At 56.5% G+C, this 12286-nt stretch overlaps 1 protein-coding gene across 4 annotated transcripts in view; it reads left to right on the forward strand.

Moving 5' to 3' along the window:
• The window catches only part of CALN1 (calneuron 1), an 88655-nt gene that overhangs the window by 50794 nt on the left and 25575 nt on the right, over nucleotides 1–12286 (forward strand). For all 4 annotated transcript variants that reach the window (XM_086858911.1, XM_023939044.2, XM_086858913.1 and 1 more), the window contains one exon: nucleotides 6516–6628. In XM_086858911.1, coding sequence (XP_086715037.1) covers nucleotides 6516–6628 — 113 coding nt within the window. The remainder of the gene's footprint in view (nucleotides 1–6515; nucleotides 6629–12286) is intronic.

Below are 12286 nucleotides of genomic sequence, written 5' to 3' on the forward strand. Positions count from 1 at the left end.
CATGTCTGCTCTCATTTGGACAATGAGGATTATCACATTTTATCCCATTCTGTGTTCTCACTGCAGAAGTGAGGAGTAATTACAGCTGCTCCTGCAGCCTGTCAGATCTGCAGCTCGGGAGTTCATCAAATTATGCCAAATTATATCAAATGACACCAAATGCTATCCAACCCTGCCTCTGCTGACGTGCAGCCCCTGAAGGGACAGCACAAAAGGAAGCTCAGAAGTGCAGTCCCCCCTCTGGAGCCCCTGGGCTGAGCTGCACCTCGAGCCCTGTGCTCGGTTTGGATCCTCGCTGTGTTTTATGCCCTGGGGTTGCTCTGGCTCCCCAGGCTGTGCCCAGAGCTCTGTTTCATGAGCTGCTGCTGCTCCCCGGGGTGTCAGAGCCTCCCCAGGGCAGGGGGCAGAGGATGGCAGTCCTGGCAGGCTGGGGGTGATCCTGCTGCTCTTGATCCGTGGGACAGAGGGATCAGCAGCTCACGGAGCTGCAGAGATCCCCAGGGAGAGGGGGGATCTCAGAGAGGGCTGGGGGCACAGGGAGCTCATCCACTGCCACATCCCTGGGGACATGTGGTGCCAGGGCTGGCCCCTTGGCACCCTGCAGCTCCCTGGGGCCCGGCTGGAGCTGGCAGGTGTCTGATGGACATTTATTTCACTCCGTTTTCCTTGGACTTCTCCTCCTTGTTTGAGTGCTCGTGCTGGAGCAGGGACAGGTCCCAGCAGATTCCCTGTCCTCCTCAGTCTGTCTCCTGCTCAGACTCTGGGAGTTCACAGGTTTATTTTTAATGGGAAGCAAGCTGTTCCCGAGGAGCTGTTCCCTGCCCCTGCAGGACAAGCCAAGGTGTGCCAGAGGGAGGAACTCTGCAGCTCCTGGATGGACAAACCCCCCCTGCTCCTCTTCTGGGCTCTGCTGGAGCCTGCCAGCCCCACAGAAATCCCCTCCTCCAGGGATGTGTCCTACAATCCATGGATCTTTTCTGTGTGGTTGTCATGGAGCCAGAGCAGCCAGATCCACACAACTGCTCTGAAATCTGCAGGAGTGGAGGCACTTAAGAGACAGAGGGGCTCCAGTGATGTTTGATCCTTTCCCCAGATCCAAGCTTTCCATGGAATCCCAGAGTGGTTTGGGTGGGAAGGGATCTTAGAGCTCTTCTCATTCCATGGCAGGGACACCTTCTCCTGTCCCAGCTGCTCCAAACCCATCCAGCCTGGCCCTGGGCACTGCCAGGGATCCAGGGACAGCCCCAGCTGCTCTGGGAATTCATCCCAGCCTCTGCCCACCCTGCCAGGGAACAATTCCTGCCCAAAATCCCATCCATTCCTGCCCTCTGGCAGTGGCAGCCATTCCCTGTGTCCTGTCCCTCCATCCCTTGTCCCCAGTCCCTCTCCAGCTCTCCTGGAGCCCCTTCAGGCCCTGGAAAGGGCTCTGAGGTGTCCCTGGAGCTTCTCCTGTCCAGGTGAGCCCCCCCAGCTCTGCCAGCCTGGCTCCAGCCCTGGGAGCAGCTCCGTGGTCTCCTCTGGACTCTTTCCCACAGATCCACGTCCTTCCCGTGCTGGGGTGGTTCTTCCTCTCCCAGAAGTCACTGGAGCCAGCTATAATTAAAACTGTTTTCCAAGGCCAAAGTTTGGTGCCAGACCTGCCCTGTTCCCGTTGTGCTTCTGGACTGAGGCTGTAATTAGGGAAAATTCTCTGCCTCGTGCTGGGCAAGGGCTCAGAGGGCTGAGGAGGCTCTGACCTCCAAATGTGTGGAACCGAAAGCCTCGTCTGGGAAATCTTCTGTGGCTGGAGCTGCTCCCTGCTCATCCCGTGCCCCATCCCAGGGCACACCTGTGCCAGCCTGGGCACGGCACTGGCACTGCAGGGAGCTGCTGGAGAATAAAAATAAACAGGAGCTGTGTGCCCCGAGCTGCAAACCCAGCTCATTAACTTTAAATATCTCACCTCGGGCTCGCTGGAGGTCAGGCAGGAGGAGAGCGAATGCTGATCAGGCTCCAGCACCAGGAGCCAGGCTCCCATCACTGCCATTCCTCCTGATTGTCCCAGTCCCCAGCTTCCTGCCAGGATCAGAGTCCTGCAGGGAGCAAACCCCTGTGGGTGCTGGAGGCTCCTCTCAGCCAGCCTGGGGATGATGAGCTGATGTGTTTGGGCTCTGCTGGGGTGGCCAGAAAGGTTCTGAGTCATTGTTTGAGTCATGAGGCTCAGGCACAGCGTTGGTGCCCCCGGGTGACTCGGTGACATTAATGCCAGGATTAACACGGAGCTGCACGGGGGAGGGCACGGCCGGGAGGAGATCAAGGAGTGCTTTAGGTGGGTTTAAACCAGCGCTTGAGCTCAGCTCTGGTGCTCTGCTGAGATCACCCACACAGGCAGTGACCCATCCCTTGGCTGGTGAGAGCAGCTCAGGGGTGGGATCCTGCCTGGAGCCCCTCTGTCCTCACCCCCTGTGCCACCTGCCAGGCTGCCCTGTCCCAACAGCCCCCTCAGCACCATTCCCTGTCCCAACAGCCCCCTCAGCACCATTCCCTGTCCCAACAGCCCCCTCAGCACCATTCCCTGTCCCAACAGACCCCTCAGCACCATTCCCTGTCCCAACAGACCCCTCAGCACCATTCCCAAGGGTCCCCAGTCCCAGCACATCCCACCCCACCATTCCCCCAGGTTTCCCTGCCCTCCCAGTTTGTAAATAAGCTCTGGGAATGTGTGAGTGCCTTGGAATCATGGAATCATTAAGCTGGGAAAGGGCTCTGAAATCCTTAAACCAGCTCGGAGATAATTTGTGGATAATCCAAGGACCTTGTGGAGGGCAGCACATCTGTATCTGGGGATGGGGGGTTGGATGTGGCTGCAGGGCTGGGTCCCGAGCAGATCCCCAGCGCTCTGTGCCCGTGGGGAGGAGCAGCAGGGCGAGCAGGGTGGCTCCTGTCTGTGCCAAACCCAAACTCCACGCTCTGCTCCGGGATGGGATGTGAAAAGTGGCCTTTGGTGCTGCCCTGGCTGTGCAGAGCAGCCCCGTGCAGGTTCTGCTGTTGGTTTTTATAACATTTCTCTGGTGGCTGTCACAAGGAATGTTCAGACAAAGCCGTGATCTCTGTGTGTTGATGGGATGATGCTGCAGTCTCCCGAGGTGCTGATGGCAGGGAAGCTTTGTTTTCTGCAGCTTCACGGGAATGTTAAAGGGATATTTCTACCGGGCTAAAGTGGGGCCCAGCTGCCTTGCTAGTTAAAAGTTTTAATTGAAAAAGCAGTCAATAAGGGGATAATGCATTTTTCAGTGGCATCTTTCTTCCGAGGCTGTGGAAAATGCTGTCATTAAGCTGCTAATTAAAGCGTGTGAGGTTAGTGATGATCCCTGGCAGGAGGTCACCGTCCAAAGTCAGATCCCGCAGTCCTGGCACCTTCCCTCACCTGGGACCGAGCCCTGCCCGGCCCGAGGGCACAGCGACAGCGGGAAGGACCCGAAGTGAAGAGCTCGGGGTCCCACAGGCCAGAGGGCAGGCACCAGCATCTCTTTAACATGCAAATTGTTTTCTTGCTAATCTGGCTGATTTGAATAAATCAGCATCCCGAAGCATCCCGGTGTGCATCCCACGGATTGGCGGTGAGCATCCCCCGGAGCCGCTGGCACCTGGCATCACCTTCCTCATCCTCCCGGTCCTCCCGGTCCTCCCCATCCTCCTCATCCTCCCGATCCTCCCGGTCCTCCCGATCCTCCCGATCCTCCCGATCCTCCCCATCCTCCCCATCCTCCCGATCCTCCTCATCCTCCTCATCCTCCCGGTCCTCCCCATCCTCCCGATCCTCCCCATCCTCCCCATCCTCCTCATCCTCCCGATCCTCCCCATCCTCCCCATCCTCCCGATCCTCCCGATCCTCCTCATCCTCCCGCTCCTCCTCATCCTCCCCATCCTCCCGATCCTCCCCATCCTCCCCATCCTCCTCATCCTCCCGATCCTCCCGCTCCTCCTCATCCTCCCGATCCTCCTCATCCTCCCCATCCTCCTCATCCTCCCGATCCTCCCGATCCTCCCGGTCCAGACGGCAGCAGGAGCTTTCCAGAGCCCATAAATTAAATCAGGAATTTAATGAATGGCTCTCCAGGGGGTGCGGGGCCCAGCCCTTACCCCAGCGAGCTGCCCCAGACATGAGCAGAGCCCCGGAGCGGCGGCTTTTACAGGATCCCTGCGGATCCCTGCGGATCCCTGCGGATCCCTGCGGATCCCTGTGAATCCCTGCAGATCCCTGCGGATCCTGGCAGATCCCTGCAGATCCCTGCAGATCCCTGTGGATCCGATCCCTGCAGATCCCTGCAGATCCCTGCAGATCCTGGCAGATCCCTGCGGATCCCTGCGGATCCCTGCAGATCCCTGTGGATCCCTGCAGATCCCTGTGGATCCCTGCGGATCCCTGCGGATCCCTGCAGATCCCTGTGGATCCCTGTGGATCCCTGCAGATCCCTGCGGATCCCTGTGGATCCCTGCGGATCCCTGCAGATCCCTGTGGATCCCTGCAGATCCCTGCGGATCCCTGTGGATCCCTGCAGATCCCTGCAGATCCCTGTGGATCCGATCCCTGCAGATCCCTGTGGATCCGATCCCTGCAGATCCCTGTGGATCCCTGCGGATCCCTGTGGATCCCTGCGGATCCCTGCAGATCCCTGTGGATCCCTGCAGATCCCTGCGGATCCCTGCAGATCCCTGCAGATCCCTGCGGATCCCTGTGGATCCCTGCGGATCCCTGCAGATCCCTGCGGATCCCTGTGGATCCCTGCGGATCCCTGCAGATCCCTGCGGATCCCTGTGGATCCCTGCGGATCCCTGCAGATCCCTGCAGATCCCTGCAGATCCCTGCAGATCCCTGCAGATCCCTGCGGATCCCTGCAGATCCCTGCAGATCCCTGCGGATCCCTGCAGATCCCTGCGGGTCCCTGCAGATCCCTGCGGGTCCCTGCAGATAGATCCCTGCAGATCCCTGCAGATCCCTGCGGATCCCTGTGGATCCCTGCAGATCCCTGCGGATCCCTGTGGATCCCTGCGGATCCCTGCAGATCCCTGCAGATCCCTGCAGATCCGATCCCTGCAGATCCCTGTGGATTCCTGCAGATCCCTGCGGATCCCTGTGGATCCCTGCAGATCCCTGCAGATCCCTGCGGATCCCTGCAGATCCCTGCAGATCCCTGTGGATCCCTGCGGATCCCTGTGGATCCCTGCAGATCCCTGCAGATCCCTGCGGATCCCTGCAGATCCCTGCAGATCCCTGTGGATCCCTGCGGATCCCTGTGGATCCCTGCAGATCCCTGCAGATCCCTGCAGATCCCTGCAGATAGATCCCTGTAGATCCCTGTAGATCCCTGCAGATAGATCCCTGTAGATCCCTGCAGATCCCTGCAGATAGATCCCTGTAGATCCCGGCCTTTCAGAGCCTCAGCCCAGGCTATTCCCACCAGAAATCCCAGCTCTGCTGCCCGGAGATGGAAATTCCACCCCGGACTGCTGGGGCTGCGCTGATCTCCCCACGTTTGTGCCGAGAGTTTCTCTGGGCTCCCTGGCCCTGGGAATGAGCTGTTTCCCTCAGAGTGGGATTTCAGTGAGCTGTTTCCCTCACTGTGTGATATTTCAGTGAGCTGTTTCCCTCAGTTGTGATTTCAGTGAGCTGTTTCCCTCACTGTGTGATTTCAGTGAGCTGTTTCCCTCAGAGTGGGATTTCAGTGAGCTGTTTCCCTCACTGTGTGATATTTCAGTGAGCTGTTTCCCTCAGTTGTGATTTCAGTGAGCTGTTTCCCTCAGAGTGTGATTTTCAGTGAGCTGTTTCCCTCACTGTGTGATTTCAGTGAGCTGTTTCCCTCACTGTGTGATTTCAGTGAGCTGTTTCCCTCAGTTGTGATTTCAGTGAGCTGTTTCCCTCACTGTGTGATTTCAGTGAGCTGTTTTTCCCTCAGTTGTGATTTCAGTGAGCTGTTTCCCTCAGAGTGTGATTTCAGTGAGCTGTTTTTCCCTCAGTTGTGATTTCAGTGAGCTGTTTCCCTGAGTGTGATTTCAGTGAGCTGTTTTTCCCTCAGTTGTGATTTCAGTGAGCTGTTTCCCTGAGTGTGATTTCAGTGAGCTGTTTCCCTGAGTGTGATTTCAGTGAGCTGTTTCCCTCGGTTGTGATTTTCAGGGGCCTGATCCTGTCTTGGGGGCAGCTGGGACACAACAGGGGCCATTCCCTGGCACAGCAAAGGATTGGGGTCCGTGGGCACCGGGAAGTTGCTGCGGAGCTTTCCCGGGGTGTGGGGGGTCCCTGGTGTGCAGCAGCTCCTGAGGGGCACGTTGGGCTCTCAGGGGTAATTAATTGATACTAATGAGGGTGGGCAGGCCCCTGGATCCCTGGCAGTGCCCAAGGCCAGGCTGGAGGGGGCTCAGAGCAGGGCAAGGTGTCCCTGGTCACATCAGGGTGCTGTTCTATACAGCCTCTTAAAGTTCCTTCCAACCCAACCTTCTCCCTGATTTCTGAGTCTGATCTTTTCCTCTCATTGCAGGGGATGGCCAGGTGGATTTTGATGAATTTATGACGATTCTGGGACCTAAGCTGGTGTCATCAGAGGGCAGGGACGGCTTCCTGGGCAACACAATAGACAGCATATTCTGGCAGGTAAGTGAGCATTGCTTTAACTGCAACTTCAGCCTCAGCAGCTTCCAGAGTGGGTTTGTTGAGGAGCACAGGATGTTTTCCTGAGTGGGGATGACTGTGGAAAGGGTGCTGAGGTCCATCATGCCAGGGCTGTGTAAGAACACCCCCCGCTGCTGGAGGGAACTGTGTCCTGTGCTCCTGTGGATGGATGCAGCTGGACACAGCAAAGCACCCCGAGACTCCTGCAACACCTTTGGGAGTCTGGGATTCACTTCTGGCAGAGAAAAGCACTTTTCTCCAGGAATCTTTTGAGTTGGGAACCTTGAAGCTGCTCCCAGAAGTGTGTCCCTGCTCAGGGTCCCATGGCTGTGGCAGGGCTGCTCTGCACACAGGGAATGTGCAGAACACATTCAGATTTCTGCTGGATGCAGGGATGAGCTCAGGATGAACCTGTGTTGTGCCAGAGGAAGGTTTGCCCCAGGTGCTGCCCTGGCGGGGTTTGGTCCTGCTGGTCCCAGGCACTGGGAGGAGACACATCCAGCACTGGGAGCTGCTTTTTGCCTGCCCTGCAGTGAGACTTTAAACAGCTTTGGAGCTTCCAGAAAAAACAGTCCAGGCTGTTATGGCAGGATCAAAAATCCCCAGAAACACAGAGCTGCACGTTTGCTGCCAATGGATCAAATGTGTGGCTTCCTGTGGGATTGCAGCTCCTTTCACTGACCATCCCACAACCTTTGCCTGCTCAGAAACTTTGGCTGTTCCCAGGTTTAATGAAGCAAAAGAGCCAAACCTGGAAATGAGAATTTCTGCCTTCTTTTACAACCCTCCAGCCCTGTCCAGACTGAACTGGGTGGAGCTTTGGAAGAGTATTTTAAAAGGCTTTTAAAAACTTGTTCCTGGCCTCCTGGCATGGGACAGGAATAACCCTGAAAGTTCTGCTGTGGATTCCAGGATTTGGTTGTCAAAGCAGGAGTTTGGTGCTGGTGAAGGGCCCGTGGTTTGTGATGTAGCTGGGGGAGTAAACGGCACCAGGAGGGGCAGGACTGGGAGCCAGGGATGTTTTATTGCCTCCACTAATCCTTGGGAGCCCCATCCCATCGAGCCATTGGGACCTTCCAGAATTCCAGCCCCTCAGGAGCTGCTCAAGAAGCAAAAAATCCTAGTAAGAAAATCAAGTTTGTGAGCTGAGCTCTTGGATGGGGAGCAGAGAAGTCTGGAGCCTTCCTGAAAATTCCACTCACAGTTTAACCCATTGTTTTTAGTGCCCCCACCCCCAATGCCTGGAATGAGGCTGGGAGATGGGATTGTGCCTGGATTTAGAGCAGCAGGGTTCCTGGGATCAGCTTCCACAGGAACATGGCCCTGCTGCCTCCTGGGCCGTGCTGGGACAGGGAAAAGGGGCAGAGGCTCCGGGTGGGAGCCCTGGCTGGGCAGGGACAGCCCTGGGGGCTCCTTCAGGCAGCTCTGACTGAATTCCACAGGCTCCATGGCCGTGGAAAACAGCAGCTGTGGGCTTCACCCCCTCTGTACTCTGCACTTGCCCGGGTTTCTGCCCTTGAAGAGCTCAGGCTGCCTTTCCTCTGGGGTCAGAACACAACTGACAATTGAATTGTGTGAGGAGGGACAGCAGGGATGGCTGAGCTCCGAGCTGCACCCCCAGGCACCCAGGGACACTTTGCTCCCTGGAAGGTGGAGCAGGGACTGATCCTGTGGCTGTGGGGGCTGCATTTGGGGCTGGCTGGGGGGAATTGAGTGAGAGGAGGGGGATCAGAGCTGGCTGGGAACACGGGAGAGCAGAGGGAGGGGACTGGGATGGGACAGAGGAGATTTCCCATCCCATCCCATCCCAGCCACTGAGGTTCAGCTCTGCCCATCCCTGAGCCCATGTGCAGTCATCGCTGGGAATGCAGGAGAGTCCCAGGGGACAGATCTGGGCTCTCCCGATCTGGTCAATCAATTAGTGCCTTAATAGAGGGAAATGAAGGGGAAAATGTGTGGGAGTGGTGGCTGCACAGGGCAGGGCATGGAGGGAGTGAGGGAGCAGGGAGTGAGCGGCTGTGCTGGGGCTGTTCACAAAGACAATTTTGCCTGGAGAGGGATTTTTCTTTATGGGGTTCAGAGATAAACCTGCTGCAGTTGGTTCCTGTGTGTTTCTCCTCCTGTCCCTGCAGAGGAGTTAATCTGATGATGGCAAATGAGCCTCGCTGCAGAGGAATTGTCTGTGTCCAATTTGATGTGGGAACAGATCCAGGAGCCCCTCTGGAGTCAGCCCTTCCTCCTCCTCCTCCTCCTGCTGAGGCAGTGCAGCCCCTCTGGGCAGGTGCAGGATGTTGTAAAACCACAGGATGGGACATTTTACATCTTGCAGCAGAATTTTTTGCTGGTGCTGAGCTGCTCTGCTGCAAAAGTCTCAATTCCTGGATTTCAGGAGCTGCTGTGTCAGCTTTTCCAAGAACCTTCTCAAATTGACTGCTGGGGGGGAAAAGAGCTGGGAGATTGGGAAGGAATTCTTTACTCAGAGGATGCTGAGGCCCTGGCACAGGTGCCCAGAGCAGCTGGGGCTGCCCCTGGATCCCTGGCAGTGCCCAAGGCCAGGCTGGACAGGGCCAACCATTCATGATCCTGGGGCTCATTCCAGCACTTTCTGAGTGCCTTTCTTCTCTGGCAATGGTGACTTTTTCTCTCTCCAGACTTCCCCCAGATCTCCCTGGGTTAAAGACGATCGTGATCCACGTCCTCAAGAGTGATCTCTGGATCTGCTTTGCCAACCACCCCTCCCTCTCTGAGAGTGTTCATTATTCACAGAATCCCAGGATGGGTTGGGTTGGAGGGACCTCAGAGCCCCTCCAGTGCCACCCCAGCCATGGCAGGGACACCTCCCACTGTCCCAGGAGCTCCAGCCCCAGTGTCCAGCCTGGCCTTGGGCACTGCCAGGGATCCAGGGGCAGCCCCAGCTGTGCCAGGCACTGCCCACCCTGCCAGGGAAGGATTTTGTTCCTCTCCCACAGGCAGGGGCCAGCAGGGCTCTGCCAGGACAGGGCAGGGCAGGAGCAATGGGAGAAGGAGCAGACAGAGGAATGGAAGAGCCCCCAGCCCTGAGGAATCCTCTCCTCTCCCCACCTGGATGGCTCTGGAGCCAGCTGAGCGCTGATTGCTGAGCAGGAATTAAATTAGGGCAGTTAAACAGCGAATCCACCCCAGCCATGCACACTCGGAGGAAACAGGCTCCTGAGCTTGTGGTAATCAGCGTGGAGTGGCTGATTAAAGGCCATTAAAATTCACCAGGAACATTCTAATCCTCTCTCCCCTTGCAGCCCGGCTCTTTTCCGGGTGTGGATAATCAGTGCTGCCTTCAGCTCTCACCCTGCCACAGGGGCACGGAGCTGCTGCCCCTGCCCCACTGCAGACGGGAAAACAACACGAGAATAATTGCATTTGTAGAAGATAAGGCCTGGAATCTTCAGGAAGCAACACCCTGGAAGTGTTGTGTGGTATCCAGGCACACAGGAGAAATATGGATGATGCTAAAAATTTAATTGCAACAGGAATTGATAACTTTTTGTGGTGGGGAGTTGGTTAAGTCTCAGAAATTTGTGGGGAATGTGGTAACTTCCCCACAAATTATATTTATTATATAAATATTATTATTTATTATAGAAATAAATTATACAAATTAAAATTATTAAATAAATTAATGTGGTAACTTCCCCACATTATATTTATTATGATAATTTTATCATATTTATTCTTGTTTTCTGAATGTGAAACTGGAAAAGCTCTGAACTTCCTTCCCCTGGAAGTGTCTTTCCCACAAGATCAGAAACATCCCAGTCCTTACCAAGGTCACCACAGACCTTGTTTAGAGACCTGCCCAGGATAATTTACATTATCCCTGCCTGCCTCTGCCTGCTTTCAGAACCTGTGGGCCCGTGCCTTTGGATAGATGTGGAAATTGCTCCTGCAATTAAAGCTGTCAGTTCATTTAGCTCCTGCACAATTAAAGTGTGCCTGGGAGCCTTTCTGTGGCTCTGGGTCACACCTGGGGGGGCTGCAGTGTCCCCTGTCCCTGTGAGTGTCCCTTCACCCTGTGAGTGTCCCTTCACCCTGTGTGTGTCCCCTGTCCCTGTGAGAGTGTCCCCTGTCCCTGTGAGTGTCCCTTCACCCTGTGAGTGTCCCCTGTCCCTGTGAGAGTGTCTCCTGTCCCTGTGAGTGTCTCCTGTCCCTGTGTGTGTGTCCCCTGTCCCTGTGAGTGTCCCTTCACCCTGTGAGTGTCCCTTCACCCTGTGAGTGTGTGTGTGTCCCCTGTCCCTGTGAGTGTCCCCTGTCCCTGTGAGTGTCCCTTCACCCTGTGTGTGTGTCCCCTGTTCCTGTGAGAGTGTCCCCTGTCCCTGTGTGTGTGTGTCCCTTCACCCTGTGAGTGTCCCTTCACCCTTTGTGTGTGTGTCCCCTGTCCCTGTGAGAGTGTCCCCTGTCCCTGTGAGAGTGTCCCTTCACCCTGTGAGTGTCCCCTGTTCCTGTGAGTGTCCCCTGTCCCTGTGAGTATCCCTTCACCCTGTGTGTGTGTCCCCTGTCCCTGTGAGTGTGTCCCCTGTCCCTGTGAGTGTCCCTTCACCCTCTGAGTGTCCCTTCACCCTGTGTGTGTGTGTCCCCTGTTCCTGTGAGAGTGTCCCCTGTCCCTGTGTGTCCCCTGTCCCTGTGTGTCCCCTGTCCCTGTGAGTGTCCCTTCACCCTGTGTGTGTCCCTTCACCCTGTGAGAGTGTCCCCTGTCCCTGTGAGAGTGTCCCCTGTCCCTGTGAGTGTCCCCTGTCCCTGTGTGTCCCCTGTCCCTGTGAGTGTCCCCTGTTCCTGTGTGTCCCCTGTCCCTGTGAGTGTCCCTTCACCCTGTGTGTGTGTGTCCCCTGTTCCTGTGAGAGTGTCCCCTGTCCCTGTGAGTGTGTGCATGTCCCCTGTCCCTGTGAGAGTGTCCCCTGTCCCTGTGAGTGTCCCCTGTCCCTGTGTGTCCCCTGTCCCTGTGTGTCCCCTGTCCCTGTGAGTGTCCCTTCACCCTGTGAGTGTCCCTTCACCCTGTGAGTGTGTGTGTGTCCCCTGTCCCTGTGAGTGTCCCCTGTCCCTGTGAGTGTCCCCTCACCCTCTGTCCCCTCCCCCTCTGTCCCCTCCCTGCCATGGCCAGGGCTCCTCTGGGCACACAGGGGGTGGGGACAGTCCCGTCCTGGCTGTCCCCTGTCCCCATCATTGCCCTGCACCTCGTGCTTGTCACTCCTGGTGACACAGCGGTGCTGGTGATGGACCAGACACTGCTGCAGCTTCATCAGCTCAGTCCTGGAGGTTTCCTTATCTTCATTCCTTCTCTGAAAGAGGGGGCAGGAGGAGATCCCAGATCAGGGAATGCTTTGGGGCATTAAAGCCCACCTTGTTCCATCCTCTTCCTCTGTCCAGGTGCTCCCAGCCCTGTCCAGCCTGGCCTTGGGCACTGCCAGGGATCCAGGGGCAGCCCCAGCTTCACTGAGATGTCCAAATTCCATGATTCTGTGTCTGTTTTCCATGATTCCCTGCCTCTAAGAAGCAGGACACAGCTCTGGAGGATCAGCAGCTCCCACTGTGGCCACACTGGAAATGCAGAGAGCTCATTTCAGACAACCTGCCCCTCTCTTTAAACACAAACCCCAAGCAGGTGCAGCC

Source organism: Cyanistes caeruleus, chromosome 21 (assembly GCF_971803275.1).
Source record: "Cyanistes caeruleus chromosome 21, bCyaCae1.hap1.1, whole genome shotgun sequence".
NCBI lineage: Eukaryota > Metazoa > Chordata > Aves > Passeriformes > Paridae > Cyanistes > Cyanistes caeruleus.